Below are 25,412 nucleotides of genomic sequence, written 5' to 3'. Positions count from 1 at the left end.
TAAATGCAGTGGTGAAAGGAGCAAGTAATTTTAATTCAGAAGGTACTTTACCCATTTGGAAACACACTGTAAACAACTGTATAGTTTGGTGTTTTTTTTCAGAAATCTTGTCTGTGTTTTATCTGTATAGCTCACCCTTTTGTCTATCCTTAGGTTCCTTTGAATTGTCCCTTTTAATGTTGTTTTCTAGGAGAATAAAACAATCCTTTTTCTGTCTTTTAAATAGTGCTGGCTTGTTTGTTTTTTTCCTCCCTGCAGAGAAATATTACTTTCCTTGCAATTCTCTATGTCATTCCAGAGCACGAAAGAATAGTTTCTCCAGGTATGTCTTATGCAAATGTGTATCAGGTTTGAAAAGCAGCTGTGAATTACATTTAATCAGATCTAGATGCAGGAGCCAGGCAACCAGCACCAGAACAAGAGGACACAGTCTCAGGCTGTGCCAGGGGAGGTTTAAGCTGGAGGTTAGGAAGAAGTTCTATACAGAGAGTGATTGCCCATTGGAATGGGCTGCCCGGGGAGGTGGTGGAGTCACCATCATTGGAGGTCTTTAGGAGGAGACTTGATAGGGTGCTTGGTGCCATGGTTTAGTTGATTGGGTGGGTTGGATAATAGGTTGGACACAATGATCTTGAAGGTCTCTTCCAACCTGGTCTGGTCTGGTCTAGTCTAGTCTACGGCTATGCCCCTGTGAGTGAATTGAGAAACAAGTCCTTACATTTGAGAAAATATGAGACTCTAATTTCTTCTCCTGACTTGTATATAAGCAGAATTACCTTACTATGATATGCCAGTATTTCATATATATATACACATGTGTGTATCTATATATTTATGTGAGGTAAGCATTAAAGAGCAAACTCTCCTGTACAAGTGTTCAATCCCTTAATCCTCTTCACTGCTATTCAGATTTCTAATGCATTTTGAGATGCTTAAGAACCACCTTAGGGTATTGATGTTTATTTGGAATACTATGTTGTTGCCTTAACTCAGAGCTGATTGCTGGCCCTGGGATGCCATGAATTTTATTTCATGTTTGCAGTGTGATTTGATTTGGTGGTTATGATGATGTATATACAATTTCTTTTTCTGTAAATACCATATAGCACAACTCAGTGGCCAAGTAAATCCTTGCCTTTTGTTCACTTTCTGAATGACTTCTCAGGTGATCATTCACATGTGAGTTGAATGAGTGCTGATAGATGGTTTTGCCGAAGTTGCCAAGTTCCCAGGGGAGTATGGCTGCCACAGACTTAGAATAGAATTAACCAGGTTGGAAAAGACCTTGGAGATCATTGAGTCCAACCTATCATCTAATCAACTAAACCATAATGCCAAGTGCGCCATCTAGTCTCTTCCTAAACACCTCCAGTGATGGTGATTCCACCATCTCCCTGGGCAGCCCCTTCCAATGGCCAATCACTCTTTCTATGAAGAACTTCTTCCTAACATCCAGCCTAAACCTCCCCTGGCACAGCTTGAGACTGTGTCCTCTTGTTCTGGTGCTGGCTGCTCAGGAGAAGAGACCAACCCCCACCTGGCTACAACCTCCCTTCAGGTAGTTGTAGAGAGCAATAAGGTCTACCCTGAGCCTTCTCTTCTCCGGGCTAAGCAATGCCAGCTCCCTCAGCCTCTCCTCGTAGGGCTTGTGCCCCAAATGGCATCCTATCAAAAAAAAAGAGATTTTTATTTTGAAAAAATAGATTTAACACTATGATGTCAGTATTTCTCTTGACTCTCTACTGCATCCACTGTGGTGTTTTCACCGTTTAGTACATCAGCATTTTAACTGAAGATAACTGATCAGCAGTAAGACTATTAAAACATCTTTTTTTTTTCTCATTTGCAAAATAAAAATTTGGCATCTGCTATGGTTTAAAAATAAAGATGGTATTATGTACATGAACAGTCCAATTTGAGTTAGCTTCAATTGTGTTGATAGTTGAAACTCTGTTTTACAATATTTGCTTCCCCTCCCTTTCAGAATAAAGAGAGTTCTTCCAACATGACTTAATGTTTGGTCACTGCATACTACAGAAGTATCGTGAAGCTCAGAACCCATATATGCTTTGGCTATCCTGCTGGTAATATAGTTTGGTTTATTACTGCTTTATTATCTCTCACTAAACTGCAGAAAAAGTAAACTCCTCCTGCTGTTGCAAACAAGCCCTGGGCTGCCGAGTAAGTTGTAGGTGAAAGTTAGTGAACTGAAGTAGGAGTTCTGTTGAGGAGATCTGTGTGTGTTTTAGATCTGGCATTAGGTCTTAGAAGTCAAAACATCACTGTTAACATTGACATAGCTTTTAAGCACTTGGATCTGTATCTGTTTTCAAGGCAATTTCAAGAGAATTTTGCTGTGAGTAAAAAATGGTAACACTGGAAAAAAAATGGAACATGTGTTGACAAATGAACCCAAACAGTTTTGGAAATGGACATGCAACACTACAAAATATACCAACCACAGACTCTGCAGCACATTTATTCAGGCTTCACTTGAGTGGAGCAAAGGCTGGGGCAGGTGATTACATTTCACTTCTGCAAAAGAAGGGCAGAGGTGGAGGTCAGATCCTGGTATCTCTTATCAGCACTGAGTAATGCCTCTTTTGAGGTTTGGTGTTTGATAAGAGTAGGCAGAGACAGAAGGTGGAAAAGGCACGATGGGAGTTGGTCTGTTAATGACAACTCGTATCTTGTGCTCTGGCTTCCTGCTGACCTGGGAGGTGCCTCAGAAAAGCCCACTGTCTCACTGTGGAGCGGTAGCTTGCTCTTCATGGAGACCTGGCTTCTCATTATTCCCAGCTGCCACATCAGTAAAAAGATAGCTAAGAAGGTATTTAATGTTTTCATAATGTTTCATTGCTATGTCATTGTGGAGGAAGCCAAGGCAAACTGTACCACTGAACATGAGAAGGAAGATTATGTGTGATGCATCTATTTAAATACATTTTGCAGCCCAGAATTATTTGATTTGCTAAGATACAGGGGTAGTATTCAAGGCCAATGTGTGTATATATCTGAATCAATGAATATCCAACAGAAAAGAGGTCAGTTGTTCCACTGCTGTCATGTCTCCTGAAGGGCAACAGGACTTTGCCAGCACAAGAATAGTCTACTTTAACACAATTGACTTTAAAAAAAAAAAAAAGAAAGAAAAAAAGAAGAAAGCAGTCTACAGGAGCTCTAAGTGCTATGTCAGAAGGCACAGAGCCCTCAGAATCTGTTTATTGTAATGTTGAGATAATCCTTGTTTTTATCCTCAAATGTATTCAAACTTGCCCATTTGCAGAAAGTTTGTCAAGAAGTCTCCTGTTCCATGTACATGCCCTGTAGGGCTCTGCTTCCTCATATGCAAAGCAAAGGCTTGCATTGGCTGTGATGCTTCTCTTTTTCCACGCCTGCTACCTCCTGCTCCATGTTTGCAGAGCCAGCAGGGTGGACCAGGGAGTGACAGCAGCAGCTGCTGTGTGCTGTGGCAGGAATGTGGACCCACCTCTTCTAAGGATCGGCTTCCCACCCTTGGCTCCTGGCTGCCTGGAAGGTAAGCCCGCTCTGTATACAGTTCTGACATCTCCATCATGCTCTTCATTTCTGCAAGGAACATGCCATGAATTACTGGCTAGAAACGCTGCTGAGGTCCTAATGTTTCTAGGAATGTGCATGTGACCTTAGGTGAACATGCTGGAATATGAAAGAGATGGTTACTGGCATGGTGTGCTGGAGCTGAGAGGGGAGTGGACACCAGAAATAACCTGCAAAGCTTACTTTGTGGCTTCTGCTGGACTGGTGGCTACAAGTAGTGAGGGATCCTATTTAGTGTTGTACTTTACAAAAACTTACTATTTATTTAAACTTCTTGACTCTTTCTTTAAACCATACCTCTACAAATCAATGTGAATGTGATTTCTTTATTATCCTTAATTTTTCAAACTTGATTTATGTATGTCTTTTGAATTGAGCACAATACAACTAAGCACATCAGGACCAGGACTAGTGCTTCTGTCTGTTCAGTGATAGTATGCCTGATGCTGAGCAAATAAGAGCTACCAGCTTAAGAAAGAAGTAGTGTAGATACATGATGTGTGATACAGACATTGGCTAGCAGACCTGGGCTGCAGCCAAGTTTGGCTGAAAATTAAAATATGCAAAATAAAGGAATTGCAGGAGCCCCATGAGTGAAAACACAGTTGGGTGTGATGCACAAATATCGTGATGGTCACTTGCTTCCTTCTCCATATGAGCAGACCACATGAGCAAAGGAAATACATCTTTCTAAATGGTCTATTTACACAGTAATACTGGATATTCAGCACTTACCTCTTACATAAAAATACCAAAACAAAAATATATCCTTCCCCCACCATCAGCTTTGTTTCTTGGCCTCTCACAGGAGAGGTCATGCTCTGAGAAGAAAACCAGGTGTCAAGAGAGCAGTGACTGTAATACAAAGAAGTAATTGAAAATAGCACAGTAATTTAGGCAGCATCTAGAACATGCTTTTTACTTAGCACCTTTTTACTATGGTTTCAATTGCAAAATGAAAGAGGAAACAAAGTTAGTAAACAGCGTTTTAGAAAGTCTTTGGAGTAGAATAACCATGATTTCTTTGTGGGAATAAGAAACATATTCCCATAGTTTTTCTATAAGAAAACTCTCAGGTGGCTAGGATCATGGTCTTTCCTTGGTTTTAGTGACCAAATGTCATGCTGAGCAAGGTGCGGTAGATAACAAGATGGTGTCAGTCTTCCTACATTATTTCCAGGGTACTTACATATTAGCATCCAGGCTACAGAAGAAATCCTGCAATCAGGGTTTCTTGTGCTCCCCGCTTTCAACACAGGGGCATGAAATTTGTTGTCATTCTTAGCTTTTTGTTCCCATTCCCACCTCCAGAGTAGTCTGCTCCAGTTCCCCAATACTTGCACAATCAGCAGCGTGATGCTTCCAGAATACAATTTTCCTTTGGTAAGAAATTCAGCAACTAGGTTATTGCCTATCCCAGTAGTTTTATTATTTTCTTTTTTATGGAATCTCCTGTTCTGGCTGTAGCAGCTGCAGTGGAAGGAGTTGTTTTGTTTGGTTGTTTTTTTCTTGCTAGTGCCACTAGACACCTTTACAAGAATGTTAATGGAAAACCCATTTGTAAAATTGCATAAACTCATCAGCTTCTTATGTTGGAATTAATATGAGTTACTTTATTATAAAGTTACTAACTTGGGTCTTGCTGTAGTGACTGACTTTGTCGTTCACATGGGTGAGCTGACACATGAAGACAGTGTAAGACTCCCAGAAGTAGAGAGTGTAAGTGCAATTGAAGAATAAGTTCTAGGGTAGTTACTGTGAGTGCAAAGTTAAACACAGCATGAACACCATATAAATCTACCAATGCTGGTGTAGGTCTGTATAGACTTACACGTCTTGAGCTCTACATTGCTGCTTCATTGCACCACTGACAGCTTTCTCTTTTACTGACGTGAATATCTGTGTCCCTAGCATGAGGAGGGAGTGACTTCCTTGGGAGATGCTGTTTGGGATCCTGTTGGCAGCTGGGGTATCGTGGCCACTGGTGGGACAGGGCTAGGAAACACACTGAGCACACACAGCTGAATGTGCCCACCTTACATGCTCTGGTGCTTCTCTCTGATTGAAAACCATGGTAAACGGATAGGTTAAGTGGGGTGGAGGTACTACATGTTTTTCACCTCTGCTGCAGGAATGGCTGGTAATGTAACGTAAGCAGCAGCATAACGTAAGCTGCGATTAGGATCCCACAGAAGACCTCCTATGAGGATATTAAGCACTGCAAAGGCATTATGCAAGTCTCTCTCTGCAGGGATAAGTTTCAGCCTCATAGAAAAGGTTTTGGAGATAGGAGCTTCTTCATATTATTTGGCTTCCTGCTGAAGAGCAGAGAACTACAACTTTCCTCTGGATATTATGTCATGTACTCATTCTGTTTATATCAGCATTTCCAGGAGATGCAGTGGGATGTAATTTTAATCTTGTGACATCAACCTCACATGGATTCTCTCTACTATGGCAGCCCTTGTAGATTTGACTTGTTCTTTGTGCTTTCTTTGCCGTATTTACTCTTCTGCTGGCTGCTCTACAGTTCTGAAAATGAAGGAAAATTGAGACTAAAGAGAAATGATTGTCACTGGAATTACTTTTGTTTGTTTGTTTGTTTGTTTTGGCCTTGAAGAATGGTTCAGAACAGAAAATGTTAAGTTTGGGATTTTTTTGGTCAGCTCTTCATATGTAAACTATAGACTGTTGTGTGACAACTTCTTTGCCTTTTTTTCCTAACCAAAGCTCTAAAGATCATGTGAGTGAGTACAAGACACAAGCAGAATAAAAAGGAACATGTCTAGTTTTGGCTGTAATTTCCACAAAGATAATTGAAAAACGATAGATGAAAAAGATTAATTATTTTAGAAGAATCTTTACCAATGCATTGAGAGGAAGAGAGAGAAAGGGTGACTGTTTTCTTTATTAGGGCTTCAGTAAGATGGTTAAACTGCCAGCTTTAGAAAGGGTTATGCATTTCTTAATGAGTTGCATATCAGTTACTGGTTGTCACCTAAAAGCAGCATTTTCTGTGCGATTCTGTGTCCCGGTGATTCCATTTCCCTTGCTGGTGCATGACAAATCAGACTTGTGTGTGAATAGTCCCTGAGATAACATGAGCTCTGTTGATGTGGCAACTGGAGGGTGAGTTACAAACTTTGGCATCTGCAGCAGAGCACTGAGAGGTTCCCTCAGCGCTGCAGTTTCTAATATTGGCCTCTTGACTTTATCATTGTGAACCAGAGCCAAGTTATTCCTTTACAGTCAACTAACAGATTCCACAACCACTGTCTGTATTGGTATTAGCGCTATTTCAGGTCCTTACCAGTCATTTCTTCTGTTTAGGGATGCTCACATTCTCTGCTGAAAATTTTACAGTGCTTCCTGCATTTTGAAAATGCAAGACGATGTATTTTGATATTAGAAAAGGACAGTACACTCCACATGAGGCTCTATTAGCATAGCTATAGTCCAAAACACTCAACAAGGAAAGATCAATGGTCATGCTGAAGCACCATTTAAATTTTGTTCTGTACACTTTCTGTCTCTGCATAACAACATATAGTGCCAGCTGATCATATTTGTTGTTTCTACTTGATTAATGGTCTCTGAGAAGACAAGTTAGTGATACTAAGATATAGCTATTTACCTTCATGGACTTTTTCAGTGGAAGCTTTTGGGGTAGAGGGGACAAGGGGTGAGTGAATGGGTCCAGTAACCAAAATCCTTCCTGAACAATTTGCTGTGGTGCCAAACCAAAGGTTATTGTTATCAGCGACAGCTGCCTGCCCTCTCTCCATGCTTCTATTTGTGGATTTTCAATGGCTATAAATGGAAACATGTGCTGACCAGAAATCACAACAGCACTGCCCGATACGTCTCTCTCCTAACTCCAAAAGTACAGGGATATCTAACATGTAATCAGGTTAAATAACTTCTGTTCAGGATACTAGTGTGGGTTTTTTTTTCCTGTGGGAAATGGAGTTGGGAAAACATGAAAGAACAGTTTCAGTAAGAGAATCTTCAGAGGAACAGCAAATGGTAAGCTACAAGAAGAAATCTTGGGAGATTTTAATTTCTTTTTGTTATTATTATTGTTATAGTAATGAGAACAAGGAATAGCAAATAATCTGGAGTATTTCCCAGTTTCCTTTAACCACTGACTTTGAAAATTAAAACTTTATTCATGTATGTTAAATTAATTGTGATGGTACATGTCTGTGGAAATTTGTGAATGAATTTTATGTGCAAACCCTGAAATTAATTCAAGATCAATTTGTTACTGTAACCCAGACTGCTAGCTAATAGTTTGTGGTTTTCTTGGATTTTTCTCAAGGGACTATTTAATGTCTTTGCACATTATTTTCCACACTGTTAGACCGGTGAATGGCAGAAGAAATGATTGCTTGCGTCTGGAGCATGTCTGCAGCTTAGTGAGGAGGTGTCACCAAAGCAAATCATTAAGAGAAAGTGAAAACAGTTGAAATACAGCTTATTCCTAATTAGTGTAGGCTTGAAGTGCAGTTTATAATTTGCTTGCTTTAACAAGGTTATTTTCTTGGTATCACGAAAAGGAGCAGTTTATTCCTGGCTTTGTGAGACTGTGAAGAAAAATGGCTGTCACTTTAGTTAAGAAAAAAGTTAACACTGATTTTTTTTTTTTTAACACTCATATAGTGGTGGTGGTGTGTTGGTTTGGATTCTTGTTGTGCCAGTGTCTGCTCTTGTTTAATCGCAATGTTTGTCTCTACTAGCCTCAGTTAAATGAGAATTGGCAAGCCTGTGTGTAAGACAATAGTTTTACATACAACTTCACCACTGCAAGGTGCATTAGGTAGGAAATAGGGGAAGTGCTGCAACCTGGCCTTAAAGTACTTTTTCTTCTTTTGCAAAAGAAAATATTTATCTAAAGAGTAATATCTGAAAGAGCATTGCTAAAGCTTCATCTTGAAGTTATAATATGGTTATCTATTGTTTCACTTGTTCATTTTCTCATTAATGCATTAATACTTCAGAATGTCCTCATTTTGAATTTATTGCTGATACATGAAATACAAGGAAGATTCTTCAAGTTTAAAACCAGTTCTCAAATCTACAAAAACTTCAGAAAAACCTTCAAAGGAAACCTTACAACTTTTGTTCCAGCTTTTGTGGAGAAAATACATGCAGTGTAATCAGACATTATGATTATCTAGTTGGAGATTGCATCCTGATGCAGAAAGAATTGATCAGGTAACCTTAAGCAAAACTTTTTCAAAATGCAGAGCACTTCATTTGAAACCCCAGTGATCTTCTGATGGGTTTCTTTGTGTGTGCTATTTACTAATTCCAAGAACAGCAAACCAGAGCAAACAATGACTGCACTGATGGGATTCACGTTAACATCCATACCAGGTCACCCACTGTTCAGTAGCTGGAAAATTGAATCTTCTCAATGTGTCAAGCTGGGAGAGTCCTTTTTAGCAGCAGCAGGTCACATCCCTGTGGGTGCTCAGAGGGGAACAGAGGAGGCCCTGGCTTGACAGGTTTCATGGCACTCTGCTAACATCAGAGGAATGCCTTGGCCCTCTGCCAGTCCTCCCACCCCTTTCCCTGTCCCCTTCCAGATAAGCTCTATCCCTCTCTCTGTCCCACCTCTCTCTCCCTCTCTCTCTCTCCGTCTCTCTCTCTCACTCTCTCACTGCCTGTTCAGACTTAATGCTTTTCTCTCTGGTTGCCTAATGGATTTCATTTTGCCCCCAGGCTTTTTCCCTGGTTTTGTATCTCTGGGACTTTTATCGATTCTGCCCTTTTCTCTTTGTTACATGCAGGTTGTGTCAATATTCAAACACTGCATGGGAGTAGTGTCAATCTCTGCTACAGATATTAATTGTACACGTTATTGTTGATGTCTGTTCACATATTTGACTTCAGCATAGTGAATACACAACCTATTTCATATTACAGGCACCATGAATTGTCCATTTTCAATATTATCCTACAAACCAGATGATACTATACATAAGTGTAACTGGATGATACTTTTTTTTAATGTATGTTTCATGGGATAGTTTATGTGCAAAGGGAGCTCAGGAGGTCTCTAGTCCAACCTCCTGCTTAATGCAACTAAGAGGTTAGACTAGGATTCTCAGAGGTTGAACTAGCTGGGTCTGCACAACTTCTGGGCAATATGCTCTACTGCTAGGCTTTCCTCATAGGGAAAGTGGTTTCTTCTCCTGTTGAGTCAAAATCTTTCTTGTTCCAATATTTGTCCATTTCTCTTTCCTCCTGCCATGAATTGCTGTAAAACATCTTGGCTCAAACTCCTCAATAACCTCTCATGGGGACTGGGGCTGCACTTAGGTACTCCTGGAGCAAGCTCTTCTCCAGGCTGAACAAGACCAGCTCCCTCAGCCTCTACTCACAGAGCAAGTGCTCCAGTCCTGACTAATTTGGTGGTCTCTACTGAACTCGCTTCAATCTTTTGAAGTCTTCTGTTGGAGGACCCAAAACTGGAGAGTTAGAATGAGCAAGAGACCATTTCCAGAAAGAAGTTAATATATACGATATAGAGACAATTATTGAGAAAAAGAATGTGTTTTCAGAAGATAGTGTGCTGCTAACACTGAAATCCGTGTTGGACAGTAGGAAAGGTCCTCTGTTAGAAGTGTAAGGCAGCAGTAGAGCAACCAGAGAATTTGTGGACTATCAACCTTGGGAAATTTTCAGGACTCAACTATGGGAAGCCACAGTTGACTTGACCTTGCTTTGGCAGTAGTCTTACTTTGAGCTGGACACTGGAGTGGATGAGTTCTGGAGATTCCTTAGGAAAATAATGTTGATTTTGAAGCCTCACTACTGCATTTTTCACAGAACGTGCTAACCGGTTTTCCACCTGCAAGACACCTTTTACACATTTAACATGGAGACAATGGGACTGTGCTTATAGTTCAGATCTCTTAATTCTTGCATTATAAACCTACTGCTTTCAATTTACTGTCCTTTGAATTCTGAAAGTACTCAAGAATACAGCATTGAATGTGTTACTTTGTTATGAATTCATGGAAATAGAGCTACTTGACAATGAGCAGAATAAAGGAAGTGACTGATGAAAGGAAGAAAGAAGGTGGACATTAATTAGAACACAGCACATTCCATCTGAACATAAAGAAAAACTTCCCCCTCCCTCCCCCATTGAGGGTTACAGAAAGACCAGAACAGGCTACCCAGGGAAGTTGTGGAATTTCCTTTTGGGGAGATATTTGAAACCTACTTGGATATGGTCCTGTGCAATCTGCAACGGTGGAGGTCAGGTTAGATGATCTCCAGACTCTACCATTCTGTGATTAAAATTTTATTAGTATCACAGTATCACAGTATAACTAAGGTTGGAAGAGACCCGAAGGATCATCAAGTCCAACCTGTTCCAACAGACCTCACAACTAGACCATGGCACCAAGTGCCACGTCCAATCTCCCCTTGAACACCTCCAGGGACGGCGACTCCACCACCTCCCTGGGCAGCCCATTCCAATGACAAATGACTCGCTCAGTGAAGAACTTTTTCCTCACCTCGAGTCTAAACCTCCCCTGGCACAGCTTGAGACTGTGTCCCCTTGTTCTGGTGCTGGTTGCCTGGGAGACTAGATCACTCTACTAAGAAAGGTTTGTTTGGTTGGGTTTTTTTTTTACAATAATAAAGTATTCCTGTAATGAAATCAAACTTCAGCTTCTCCCTGGTTTCTAAAGAGCAAGAAGTCAGGGCTGAGGAGTTCCAAAGTTGTGAACCTTGCCAGTGACTTGTGGTGATGCAGTGTTGCATCATGTGATGGATTGCCTGGGGTTTTTAGGGGCCCCAATATTTATGGATTCTAAGAATCTGCATCTGAAAAAAAAAAAAGTGCTTTAGAGTCTGGAATTTAGGATTATCTGAGCACATTTAATTTTCCTTTGTTTTATTCATGTAATGCCATAAATGTCAATAGCAGAATTATGAACTATTTTTTTCTTCTCAAATGATGTTTATGCTTAGGAATCATCACCACCAGCTTCATCAGGATATGATGTGATCAGAACAAAAAAAGCATCTGCCTTCAGTGATCTTATAAAGAAAATACAGTAAAATAAACACTAATAATTCATCCTTCTGTTTCCAACTGAGTATTTCTTTAAAACACATCCTTCCTGATACACACACAAAATGTAGGTGAAATTGTTGAGATGTGCAAACAAAAAGGAAAGTTGACATTTTCACCCTTTTACACAATGTCTGTCAAAGGGGTGAGTTCAGAAAATGGTTCTGCACGCTGCAAGTAGTCTCAGAAATTACCCACTCTTAAAATTGCTAAGGACAAGTTAAAGTGTTCCTTAAAACAGCAAAAATTTGTGGATAATAGTAATTTTTTTTTTACAAACTGTTCCTGAATTCTCAGGAACAGTGTCTCTGTGAGGTGCTCGAATACTACAAATATGAACATCATGGAAAAGTCTTGAAATAAATTACTTGATGCTCTCTCTGCAGCATAAGGCTCAGGAAGAGTGTGAGACCAGGCATTGCAATATCAGGATGTGCTTTGGCACATCTGGATTTTCAGAATATGCTATGGTGTTACAATTAATATTACGTACTCCTTAGAGTTCAGATCTTAATCTCATTTGAATCATTGACCCTAGTATTCTGAAAGCATCTCTTATTTAATGTATAACTTTCTTGACAGTAAATGCTCTTTAGAACAGAATTACTTCTACAGGGTTTTTGTTGCGTATTGTAGTTGTCAGGTAAATACTTTTTTGTCTATGAAACTGTACATTATAATGTTGCAAGTTCTGTTTTTATTACTATTTCTTGCGTGAAATCTTAGAAATTTAGATATTTCTTCATTAATTATGCAGGAAAGGTTAAAAATATTTCAGGTTTCTTAAGAACAATTTGTTCCAGTAGTAGAATTCTCTTTGAAACACTGACTTTGGCATAAAATGGAAATAATTTCCGATAGTTATGTCACTGAGCTACCTCCAAGTAGCAGGAGTTTGGTTCAATAACTGTCTGTCTTTGTTAAGTGCAGAGGTATATCATAGGCTTATATTGTAGCTACCTTTTTTTTAATGTCTGTGAGAGGGTACAATTTCTAAATATATATCTAGCAGCTTACGTGTGTAGTCCAAGAACTTATCAAATACTCATCGCATGTGAATGATTTAGAAGGTTAGTCAATGCCATTCAAAATATTTAAATCACTCCAAAACCAGATAACCCACTTAAATCAATGCCTAAGTGAGCAAATAATAATTTCTAACCAATTTTTTATTGCTTACCTCTATATGCCTCCTCTGTATTAGCTAAAGTGATGAACTGTATGCCGTGTCTGAAATACTGCTCTACAGCAGAACGGGTGCCAAACCAGGCATGGTATTTTTGTATGTGTCTGTGCAAGTATGGAACAGCATTTGCAGCAGAAAAAGTGCAGGGAGCTGATAAACTGTTTTGTAAACCAGCTTTTGCTTTTGAAGCAGAACCCAAAGATACTTTGAAGCACTGAGTTCAGTGCAGCAGTATTTTTTCTCAAGAGACCAAGACTTCTTTGGGATATGGCTGTGCCTTCTGAAAGAGCCTACCCATTCTGGGTCATGTCCTGGCCACATTTTCTCTTTTAGTCTGGGTGATGTTGGACATTAGGGGAGAGATTTTAGTGTTCCAGCTCATTGAATGCAGAGGAAAATAAGTCAGATAATATTCAGGTTTCAAAAGAGTTGTTTTAAAAACCAAGGGAGACTCAAAATCATCACATATAGATAAACTTCATGTCATCATTAGCATTACTAATACTGTAATTTTATATGTTGTGTGTTGCAATTTTATCCATGAATCATCTATATTAGGGCCTCTTATCTAAAGGTTAGAAGCAAATACATAACCAATGACCACCCTTGTCTCCAGAAGACACTGTACATGCTATTGTACACTGAATGCTTCTTATGAGTTCTTTGAAAATGTCTTTCAAGTAAAGTTCAGATGTTTATTTTAAGATGCCTTACAGGGAGAAACTGAGGGAGCTGGGTCAGTTTAGAGACTAAGGGTTGACCTCATTAGTGTTTATAAATATGTAAAGGGTGAGTGCCAAGAGGATGGAGCCGGGCTCTTCTTGGTGATGCCCAGTGGCAGGACAAGGGACAGTAGGTGGAAGTTGAAGCATAAGACGTTCTTGGGAAACATGAGGAAAGATTTTTTCACTGTGATGGTGAACACTGGAACAGGCTGCCCAGGGGGTTGTGGAGTCTCCCTCTCTGGAGATACTCAAAACCTACCTGGATTGCATTCCTGTGTGATCCTGGGTTGGACTAGATGATCTTTTAAGGTCTGTTCCAACGCCTAACATTCTTTGAATCTGTGAATGTATGGAAAAAACACTGTTTCGTGTGATATTAAAACAATCTTCAGAAGACTTGGCCTCTAATTCATGATTAGCCATCTCGACTGTCATTATATTCTTGAATTCAATAAACAGTTCTCTAGTTAAATGTGAGTAACTCTTAAGTAAGTAGATTTCATAAACAAATAGATATTGCCATAAATTACTGTTTATGTGTGGGTTTGTGCTGGAAAATTAGGTACATTTTACAGCAATTTTGATGAAGTTTTAAAATAGTATTATACGGTAAGGTTAAAATATTTTCCATTCTGTTGCTTTCACTTCAAAGGAATGAACAATGAAGAGAAAATTAATCAGAAAGTACATTTATGTCTGTTAGCTGTATGTTGAAATAGATTATTAAGAAAATGACTAGCTAGGTAATATGTGGCATGGTAAGTACTCAGAGTATTTGAGCTATTAGCCCATAAAGAAATGGAAAACTGCTTTTTATCATATAAAAATAGACAGAGAATCACACCTACCCCCCCTTTCTTTTCCTCAGTGACTGTCATTTGCAACAGCCTGCTGCTTTTAAATTTTGTTTCATTATATTACGTTTTTGGTCCATAAGTGCAATGTTTCATCCTGCTCTGCACTTCTGCAGTTGAACAGCAATGCTGTGATGTCAGAAACGCCTCTGGCAGCTGGGTGTGCTCCACCGTGCCTGGTTTCATAAAGTAACATCTCTGCTTTTCCTGAGCATTGCATGTTGTCTATCAGATGACGTCAATCTGTGATGCTGGATTAATAACTCACAGGCTAGCTTTGGGCATGTGATGGGCACCTCGGTGTTGTGCTGAGCCAAGTCACCTTTGGACAAGCAATAGTGGTAGCATAAATGTCTAAGGACATTCTAGTCCCCAAATAGAGTCACATGTGGGTTTGCAGATGTTGAAAAAGACTGGACACTGAAAGGAGGAGGAGAAGGGTTGAAAATATGAATCCAGGAGCACCTTTGTGGCATAAATGCGTTTTTGCCTTGTTAAATTGGTTTTGTTGGGAGCTTCAGCACTTAGCTGTTTCCTGAAGCAGTGGGGCTTAGCTAAATCATTTTACTCCTTCCCTGCACAGACCAGTGAAATGAATGCTGTAAGAAAAAAGTACTAGTGAAGATTGGGGTGGGTCTGGGTGAGTCTTTGCACTCAGCAGTGCAAACTCTGAAAATTGCAGTGTTAGTAGCTGAATTAATCTGGTTTAAGTGCTCAGCAATATGGTGTACACCACAACTTTTGTCAATATTGCACTGCAGGCTACAGACATAGTTGTAATGAGGCTTGGGAAGACAGGAGAGGTAGGGAGTTCTTAAAATCACTATGAGAAGGTGAAGAAAAAGTAATAGGAGTCAGAAATGGTAGAAAATAAAGAAAAAGGAAGATAATTACTATTGAAAAATGAAATAAAAACACTGAAAGGTGGTAAGAGTGAGAATTAATTTTAAAAGTGTGAATAAAAAAGTTCAAAGAAATGTAAATAAAGAGAATAAAATATAGGAGACATGATGGGCTGAATATTCTGCAGCTTTATACTTTTAATAATTGACATGTGAAATGAATAGTTGCATTTTATTGATAGAACTAGTACTTCATTATTTGAACCTAATATTAAGTTTCCTCACACTTTCAGGAAATAGTTGTGTAGAATGCATATTTATAACAATGTTTCACATTGATGAAGTTAATTCCCCACTAGACACTTAAAAGCCTCTTCCAAGAGAGTTACCTTGTGCTTTTTCACATATTTCTGGATAAGGAATTTCTGTAAGGAAACTAAAGCCTTCTTGCTGCTTCAGCTGCTTGCTGGATCCATTACCACAGCTTTCTGTGTGGGTAGATACTGATACTAACGACAACTCTTTTCTTTCTGTACAAACAAGTTTTGCCATTGACTCCCATACCTGAGCCTAGCTGAACTGTAAACAAGATTTCCCTCCTTTCCCTCTGGCACTTTTATATGAAGCTCTTGACAGCACTTGTTTCTGTCTTACCCAAATGATTCTAAGGTGATCTATATAAATAGATAGAGATCCCAGAGTGGCTGTATAACTAGAAGATATATTTCTACTCAGGAAGCCAGAAGTGATACTCCCCATCACATCTTCAAGTGAGAAAGCTTCAACTCTTTGCTTGATTTATTTTGCTATTATTATTTCCATGGTTAATATCTCTCCAGTATCCACAGACAATCCTCCTTTGCTGTTTTTTTCACTGCCAAGAGTGCCTTCTCATTCATCAGCACTTAGCAATATGTCACATTTTTCACTGACCTCTTGTTCTCCCATGTCTTCTGAAGTGTTTACAGGATTTGTGTCAGTTCGGCTCACTGCACACAGGCAGCTGCTGTGTTCCAGCCTTATGGGAGCTTTCAGCATAACAAGAATTGTCCTTTCACAGCTTTGCATGGCTCTTCAGTCCTGTGGTTGGTTCTTTATTTGAGTCTAGAAATAACCTCACTTTTAAAAATTTTTTGAATCTTTTTTTTTTTCAGCATTAAGAAGAATATCAGATAACAGAAATTAGATTGTGTGGTTGCCCTGGTTTGTGGGATCTCACGATGTGATGTTTTGGTTGTCATCTGTCACAGCAACAACAAACCAACTGGTATTAGTCTTTCATTTCTGTCATGTTGTTTATTTTTTTGGCATTTAGTTGCCAGCCCAGTTGCTGTCTAATAAGTACTTGGGGCTCCAACTTTGTGAGGATCTATGCACACACTTCACTAGAAGCACTCCACCGATTTTGTTTGGATTGCTTCTGTGAATCAATCTCCACAGGGATCAAAGTTTGTGGCTGAAAAAATTGATAACTCCATAGTTATCAATCTAAGTGATTGTTGTAAAATACTGTGTGATTGGCTGGTAATACAGGCATGAATGTAAATGCTGGATGTATTTGCCAGTGGAAAAAGCACTCACTGTTATTTGCTAGCGCTCAGCTTCATGTGGTTCCTTCCTACAAATGCAGCCAGCTTTGACTATGTACTGTTCTGTTTTGATTAAAAAAATCCTGACAACGAAATGCAAAATACTGAAGCTGGCTTGCTTGTTGGCATCCTGCTCCCAGTGCTGTCTGCTCTTATGGGCTCTCTGTATGACCTTGGCTGCAGTAAACAGGCAGAATTTTGGGGGAAAAAAATCCAACCCGAACAAACAGGAAATGCTGTGGTGTGTTTGGTTTTTTTTTTAAAGGATTTTCTTGTAAACAGCTGTAAACATTTCCTGATTTTAGTAGCATTTGAACATTTCCATTTGGAGGGGAACTCTTTCTGATGCATTTTGAAATATTTATTTTTTCTTTTTTCTTTCTTTTTCTTCCCCCCTACCCCCAAGCTGATATAAAAGGGCCCAAAAGATATTTTCTTTCCTAACATATTTCTTAGCAATTTATGAGAAATCTTTAATGTGAACTATGTGTGTCCTTTTTGGTTTGTCATAAGAGTCCAGATTTGGTTTCACATAGCAACAGTCACTGCTGAAATATGGTAGTTAACCTGATGTCTAATTTAAAAGGAGGAGGGGTTATTGGGAGGGGGAATGAAAAATTCTGATATGCCAGATGTGAAATATTTTTCATCACAAAGAGGTCAGAGTGTATGTGCTACTTTGTGTTGCAACGATAGCTCACCACTGAGCTCCAGGATATTATTAGGAAATCCCCATATATCTGATTCTTTGAAAAAAATAGTTGTGGGGGTTTTAGGGAAGGACTTTGTGCAATGATTTAGTATTTCACTGTTTTGAAATGAAGACACAGGGACAATGTAGAAAAAAGAAGCATTATGAAAAGCAACCTTATATCTTACCATTTGCACTCATCCGTAGCAAGATGGCGGTAAAAATTCAGTTAGCAGCATTAGTCACAGTCCAAGATTTGAGTTTCCCAGATAAACGCTCTGCAGTTGAGTTCTGCTGCTATTCTTAGCAATTTTTCAACCTTGCCCAAAAGGGTGGAAGATGACACTACTGCTGCTGAGTCATACTGATGACAAACAAAATAGATAATGTCAAGTAGGTGTTTGGCTTCTACACTAACTGTCCTCACCAGTAATGAAATAATGTGTCTGGAAGAGAAAAATTGGACAAAGCACAAATGTAGGTGGGGGATGATGGTCTGCGTTTTGTGTTTGTGCTTTGGATGTGCTTCGTGGTGTAAAACTGAGGCTTAGCCTGCGTTCATTAATCCTAGCAAAAATGGTATCTGTGAGGTAGTGTTATAGTACTTCTTGCTTAGCTCACTGCCATAAGAAACTTATTGGCAATATTAGGTCAGAAAATAAGAATGACCATCCTGACTTAATTGGAGGTCCATTGAGTCCAGTGTTATGTCCTCAACTGTTGCCTGTGTATGTGCTTAAGCAAAAATGATATGGGGAAAAGGATGAACATTCCTCTGCCTTCTTATTCCTCCTGTCCATACTGGAACTTGTCACCATGGGTGCATTTTCTTGGTTTTTGAACTATTTTTGGTTTTGGCATCTGGAACTTCCTAAGGCAGTAGATTTCATAATGTAATTACAAGTTATACGAAACCCTACCAGTTTTGATTGTATGATAAATACATGTGATCTGTCATGGCAATTTTGGTCTTATACCAAGAATCCACATCATTGCAGTGAAAACTGACCTTTATACATATTTTTTATACGTAATATTGTAGTAGCCATACTCTTGCCCTAGGTACCACTGGCTCATGTTTACAGGGAGTCTTGTGCATGAACAGTCCAATTAATGTTGCTTAGACAGGATTCATATCCTCTCTTTTAGATGCCTATAATGTACATCTGAGTGAGAAACTCTCCTGAGTTTTCTTTACAGAAAATTAAAGGAACTAAGTACAGGAATTGCAGAGCACGATTAATCTGATCTATGTCAGATGTTTACCTTTGAGAAGGATGAACTGAGTCTCAGAAGCGCTGATTTCTCTCTATTGCATAGAAAGAGAGCACAGGGACAGCTATAGATTTCTATTCTGGACACCTTTGCATTTGGTCAGATGAATATCACTCTTAGAAAGGTCATTCACTAGGGAAGATGGAATATACGTAATACAGGGAAACAAGTGTGCTTTAAGAAATAATTTACCAAGTGATAGTCTGATAAAGTGTATTTTGCTTGTTGTCCTTCCTTGGACACTCTTTGAGCCTGTGGTTGCTACATCCTTTGGGCACTAGATAAAGTGCTTCTGCAGTAGGGAAAGAAATGCTAAAGAAATTGCAATCCAACAGACTCCGTATCTGTTGTGATGTGTTTTGTATGGACTGTAAAAATGGTTCCCAGCAGAGTCTCATAAAAGGTTACTCAAAACACTTTGATTAATTCTATCTTGTCTATGTTTGGCAGCTCTGAAGAGAGAACATGAAAAAAGCAGAGCAAGGTGAAAAAAACCATTTTGCTACTTTAACTAAAGCAAAGTGGAAGGTAAATGTTATCTTTGCAAACATATGGCATGTAGCAAGTTGGAGAAAAAGAGATGATCCCAGGGTCAGAGGAAGAAGAGAGTTGGTCCCTGCACCTGGAAGATAGTGAGCCTGAGCTTGCACATGCCTTGGTGGTGTGCCTTTAGCTGAGAGCTTGCCATTTAAAATCCATTCCAAAAATCTGATCTCCCTGATGGCTGAGGAATCTGTGGCTGCCATACTGCACGTTGGCACAAACATACTGCCTTGCAATTGATGTTGCCCTTTTCATGTCAAGTCTTTCCCGATCTTGATGCCAAATCCATAGTGTTTGATTCCACTCTATAATTGGAAATGATATTTTGATTTTTACTATTTTCCAGTGAAAAGATAAGAGGGGAGTATGGATCCAAGAAAATAAACCATGCTAGACCAAACATTCAAAAGCATCTAGCATTTGACTTTGTTTTTGCAGTTTCTGTAACTAACAGCAAATAACATTTAGTTTCTACTAGTGCTTTCTGGCATTCCTGTGTTACGCTTTCTTCAAAACAAACAAGGCTTTCATGCCCATTTCTTGATTGTTCTGGCATTTCAGCATTCCTTCCCACAGAAGTATCAGGTGCCAGCATGAGATTTCAATACAGAAATTGTAAAGAAACTGTCAGAGTACCTTTTACAGTTATTTGAGACCTACAGGAGATGTCAATATTCTACTTGTTAGCCTTTAGGTATAGCTAAAGAAAGGAGAGTGGGTAGGCCCCCTTTTCTCTTAGTAATTTACAGTCTTATCTTCCTTTGATTATTTGATCTTCATTCCCTAAAATGCAAAATTTAGAAGTTCTTATTTTAGTTAGCATGGCTAGTCACTAGGTTGCTTTTTATTTCTCCTCAGTGTAGACAGCTGGATTTACAGCTGAACAGGTTGTCTAGACTGTTGTTGTAGTCAGTAAATGGAAATAAGGACCTCTCCAGCTTTGTTCTCTGATGTAGTTCAGATGCCTGTCTTAGGGTGAAATGAACTGCTCTCTAACAAGGGCCTATTTTCTCTTCTTTGACTGCAATATAGTCTTGAACAAGGTCAAATGTCTATATGTGACGTATTTACATTCCCTTAACTATCTGTACAGGTAACTATAATTTAAGACTGCAGAAACCTTGGCTTCTCAGACTCTTGCAATGCTGTTTTATTGACTCTCAAATTATTCTGTTCTTCACGGAGGATTTTCTTTGGTGTAGCACAGAAGCATCAGCTGAGACAAGGTTTCAAATGGGAAGTTCAAGATAAAAGTTAAAATGCAGGAAAAATGTGGACTGAAATCTGGCAAAGTCCCAAGAAATAGTTAGTGACATTCCTACTCCTGTGAAAAGTGTTAGACTATTTTAAGAGTCACTCTTTTTGATTGATAGCACAGGGGTGTTCAGTCTGAAAGCGGACTTTTCAGCATGTTAAGTATGTCAGTGGCATTTATTCTCTTAAACGCTTTGGTGTTTTCTGAAATCAATCTTTCACACAACATGGTTAAATACTCTGCTACATCCTGAATATTCTTTCTGGTGCATCTGGTAAACAAAGAAAGATCTGCCCATGTTTCTCACTTGAACAACAAAGGATAAAATGATTAAGAAATCATTCAGTTTGTACTTAATTTGTAGTTAATGAAACTAATTTAAGAACTGCAGTTTTCAAGTTGTGATAACCATAACCCCTTCCTTGTAGGAAACATTGCCATTTAGACATCACTACTGCAGGGGACTGACCCACACAGTTTGTATATTCCTTTATTGTCTTAGCAAAGAGAATAGTCCCAGAGGGTTACTTTCTTTGCTGTATTTGTGATTTCAGCATGGTCTCTATGATTTAGTAGTTACTAGGTATGACTGAAAAAAAATGTGAGGGACCATGTCATGTCCTGAGAGAGGATAATAATAATAATAATAAAATCACACAGACACACACACAAAGAGGCAGCTTTGTGATACAAAGATTCTGTTTTCTCCTTTGAAATTCTACTCCTTGGAAAATGTAGTTTAGAAATATGAAACAAAATTCTTTATACTAACAGAATGCATTACATATACTACTCAGTAGTAATTTGTCAGAAGGAGATTCAAAGTACTTAACTCGCAAGTATTCACAGATTGGACCAGTCAGTCCATCATCACTCAATCAAAAAAAGTTTCACTTGGGCTGCCGAGAACTTATCTAATCCTTTGTCGTTAAAGTGAGGTATATGATTGCTTGAATTTTGCTGAACTCCATAGTGTATATATTCCATTGAGGCAGTAAAATGCAGGAGCTCTGCATAATGTCTTGCAAGCATTTACTGGAATTAGAGCAGCAGAGAAGCCAGTTGATTGTTCCTATTTAGTTTTCCATTTCTATTAGAAAATCGTAATATAGAACAATTCAGTTTCAGGAAAATAGTGCCTTGCAACATAAAAATCTTTACAGAAAGAGTAGCTCTTCTCATTTAAATGAGAGTAACTTCAGAAATGACACTCCATCTACAAGTAAAGAAGTAAGAACATTTCCTCTGTAGGAAGGGAGAGAGTCTGAGTTACATTTCACTTGATAGACTTTAATGTACATAGCTATGCTATGCTACTTTGCTAAGAGTGATGTATTTTACAAACCTGAAGCCTCCCCAACAAGAGAAAAATCAAACATATTATGTGCAAGGATGAGCTGAAGTGTGAGTCACCTAAGGCTACATAGTGACCAGAGACAGGAATGAAATTGATGAGTTTTGAAAAAAGATATAGACCAGGGTATCTATAGCAGGTGAATCCATTTAGTAGCTGTATAACTTAACCATATACTTTGCCTCATAGCATCTGAGAGCCTAGGATTCATCTAATTTCCTTGCTGATTTACACTTACTGGGATGAAATCAAGAGTTGGCAGTATTTTTCTTCTTTTTGCTAGACTGTTTTGTGCAGCAGGAAACCTTATTCTTCAGAAGAAATATCTATGTCACTTAAGGAAAGTCAAAAAGCTGGACAGTTGCAATAAGGAGGCAAAGCACATGACTTGCAGGGAGAGTCAGTCTGGAGGAGAGCTGTGCCTGTAGGCACAGTGAGAAAAGAGCTGGGATGGGGGGCATTAGGCAGGAAGCTGCTGCTTATCTCAGTCGTTGCTCACTGGGTTACAGGCTCTGCAAATCTGACTGACTCAACTGAGAAATTGCCTGTAGTTGGGTAGTATGAAGTGGTAATGTGTATATATAAAAAAATGTTAGACTCAATTTGCTTTGGTCAAAATTTATTAAGAAAATAAATCAATAGTTTTTACTGAAATCTGATGTGGAGCTATTCCAAATTCTCTGGAAAATTTCGTACCTTCACTTGACCCCAAACATGCATGAGACTATGAAGATGGCTTTGTAAAATGGTATCCATGTTTATTTAATTCATAGACCCAAAGGGAAGTTTTGGAAGGACAGTTTCATTTTTGCCTGTCTTCCTGACCTGATTCTCACAAACACAAAGGTTTACAATGATGCATGTTATTGGCAAATAGTATGAGCCATTGGAATAAAAATCCCAAGCTTTTGCTAATGTCAGTGGAAAGAAGTCACGTGCCCTGCAGGGCTGGTGGAGGCACTGATGGGGTATGTGGCTTCCCAAAGTGCTGGAGGGCTTTTCAAGCAGAGCCTGTATTTTCAAATCTTTGCCTTGGTAATTAAATTCAACTCAGTATTACAGGAGTGGAGACAATAACCATAAAGGAGAAAAATAGATTTAAGAAAGGAGCAGGCACAAACCACAGCTGTAAATCCACAGCCATATCAGTTTTGACATTTCAAGCCAAGCTGTAATTGAATAAACATTCTTATGTCAGCTGTCCATGCAGTCCTTGGTGGTTGTGTTTGAAAATTACTTCTTTAGGCAGACACATATACTAATGAATGTGGCTATCATCTTTAGAGAGCAGAGTTTTAGGTATGCAAAATCTCCTGGCAATGAAAATTACACACCAGTGTTACTGAGTAGCTTAGGTTGGCCTTTCTGCTGCTTGGTACCATAGTCTTTCTTCTGCACAGTGCATAGAGAACAGCTAGGCTAGGCTAGGGACATGTAAGCATTTATCTCAAGCTTTCTAACTGACAAGAGATGCTGAGCACCTCCAGGGCAGAAGTGCTTGGTACTGTCATATCAGAGCGTGTTCATTTACTTGCTTACTGTCAGGGTTGGGTTGTTCTCCCCTACCCTGGAACTGCCTGTTCTGAAGATCCTATAAACTTTAAGATAACATATCAGGAGTGTGTCAAAGAAGTCCCTGTAATATTATGGCATGCAGATTATTCTTAGTCTGTTTAGTCTTATCCAAATGTGGTCTCTTCCTATTTATTGCACAGATTTATACTGCAATTCTTTAACTAATGGCAAAAGACGAGAAAAGTTCTCTTACTGACCATAGTTGCAAGCTAGTGTACTGCAGTGCAAGGCAAGGAACAGCCTCATGCTCCAGGACTTGAGCTGAAAATCATTTCACATCCAGAGTGATATTCAGACAGAACTTAAAAGTCTCAGTTAAAATTCTGGAGAAGCTCATTTTTAATTCCCTTCAAGTCATGGGCAACTATCAAGATATGGGTATTGAAGGCTTTTTCATATTAAAATTTCCCAAGCACATCAATTTCAGCTTCAGTGACTTTTTTTCCCCTCACAGTATACCCTGAGGGTTTTGATGTCTGTCTGCAATTGTAGCCCCATCATGAATGAAGGTTTCTTTTTCTTTTTTTCCTTTTCTGAAGGCATAGGTATTGTTCTGTCATACCTTCTAGGAAAAGTGATGCCACATTTTGGTTGATTTTTTTATTTTGTTTGATAGTGTGTTTGTTTGGGTTTTTGACTTTATTTTTTTTACAACTACTGTCAATATATAGAGACAACTTTAAAGAAAAAAGAAGGGGCTCACAATGTTTTATAGGCTCATAAATTGCTGTATTTTACAGGAATACCACAAAATCTTGTTTTTCTTTTGCCACTATCCATCCCAAAGGAGATATAATTATGGTGATTTTGTGGTCAGAAACTTGCTACTTTTTCTCTGTATCATGTTTGAGGTACAGTTTAGGATTTGCCTACAAACTGAATCAAAGAGTACAGTATCATTATAATTTCCTTTGTTTACCATTGAGGCCCCATCCCTGGAGATATTCAAGGTCAGGCTTAACAAGGATCTGAGCAACCTGATCTAGTGGAGGATGTCCCTGCTTAGAGCAGGGGGGTCGGACTAGATGGCCTTTGGAGGTCCCTTCCAACTGAAACCATTCTATGATTCTATGTATATTTCACATTTAGTTCTGCATATCACACAGTAATAATGTTTAGCCTTGTTTACAGTGTAATCTGTCTCATAAGTTGGGAAGACCTTGTCCAGAATTTGACAATAGTTTGAGATAAAGAAAAATCACTATGTCAGTAAAAAGCAATCATACAATAGAGCACAACCCAAGGCCACCAGGTACTTTCTATTCTCATTACAGAAAGAACAATATATCTCCATACAACCTTGTGTAAGCGTTTTCATTCAAGTACTTTGGACAAAATTGAGGACATATTCTTTTTTTCATTGAAATCAATAGTGAAAATCTCAGAGGCACCTCCAGTCCCAGCATTTCCATCCCACCTTTCCCCACCTCAGAACTCATTCACTGATTTGGGCAGATACATAGCTAAGTCAATATGTTTCAGTGATGCACGAACATGCTGGTTAACATTGATGACCAAAACCATCCACTACCACTGCTGTAGACAATTTTCACTGGAGCTCATTTAATTATAGATGAGATACCAAGGACTCCTTACAAGTTGTCAGTGATTTAGGGACTAGTCTTCCCTGAAAGAGGCACAGAAAATCTACTGTCATTCATGAGTATTTTTAAGGGATATGTAGGGATATATACTTTTTTTTTTCAGTGAAGGTTATCACAGCTGGGAAAAAGTAGTTAGGCTAGAATGGTGGTACCAAAGGGTTGGGGGGTTTTTTTTGTGTCACCTTTATGGACTCTGAAAAAAGCAACATGTCTCTTTCATACTTCTGCAGGGTTTCTTTAAC

General features: G+C 39.0%; 1 protein-coding gene across 1 annotated transcript in view; it reads left to right on the top strand.

Moving 5' to 3' along the window:
• Window positions 1-3,675: 3,675 nt before the first annotated feature.
• Window positions 3,676-25,412, top strand: part of MLIP (muscular LMNA interacting protein) — a 100,954-nt gene continuing 79,217 nt past the window's right edge. The window contains exons 1-2 of the mRNA XM_054180174.1: window positions 3,676-3,793; window positions 5,228-5,298. Of these exons, the coding sequence (XP_054036149.1) occupies window positions 3,676-3,793; window positions 5,228-5,298 (189 nt within the window). The remainder of the gene's footprint in view (window positions 3,794-5,227; window positions 5,299-25,412) is intronic.

Source organism: Dryobates pubescens, chromosome 3 (assembly GCF_014839835.1).
Source record: "Dryobates pubescens isolate bDryPub1 chromosome 3, bDryPub1.pri, whole genome shotgun sequence".
Taxonomy (NCBI): domain Eukaryota; kingdom Metazoa; phylum Chordata; class Aves; order Piciformes; family Picidae; genus Dryobates; species Dryobates pubescens.
Note: the sequence above shows the minus strand (reverse complement) of the source record. Positions and strands in the feature narration are given on the sequence as shown.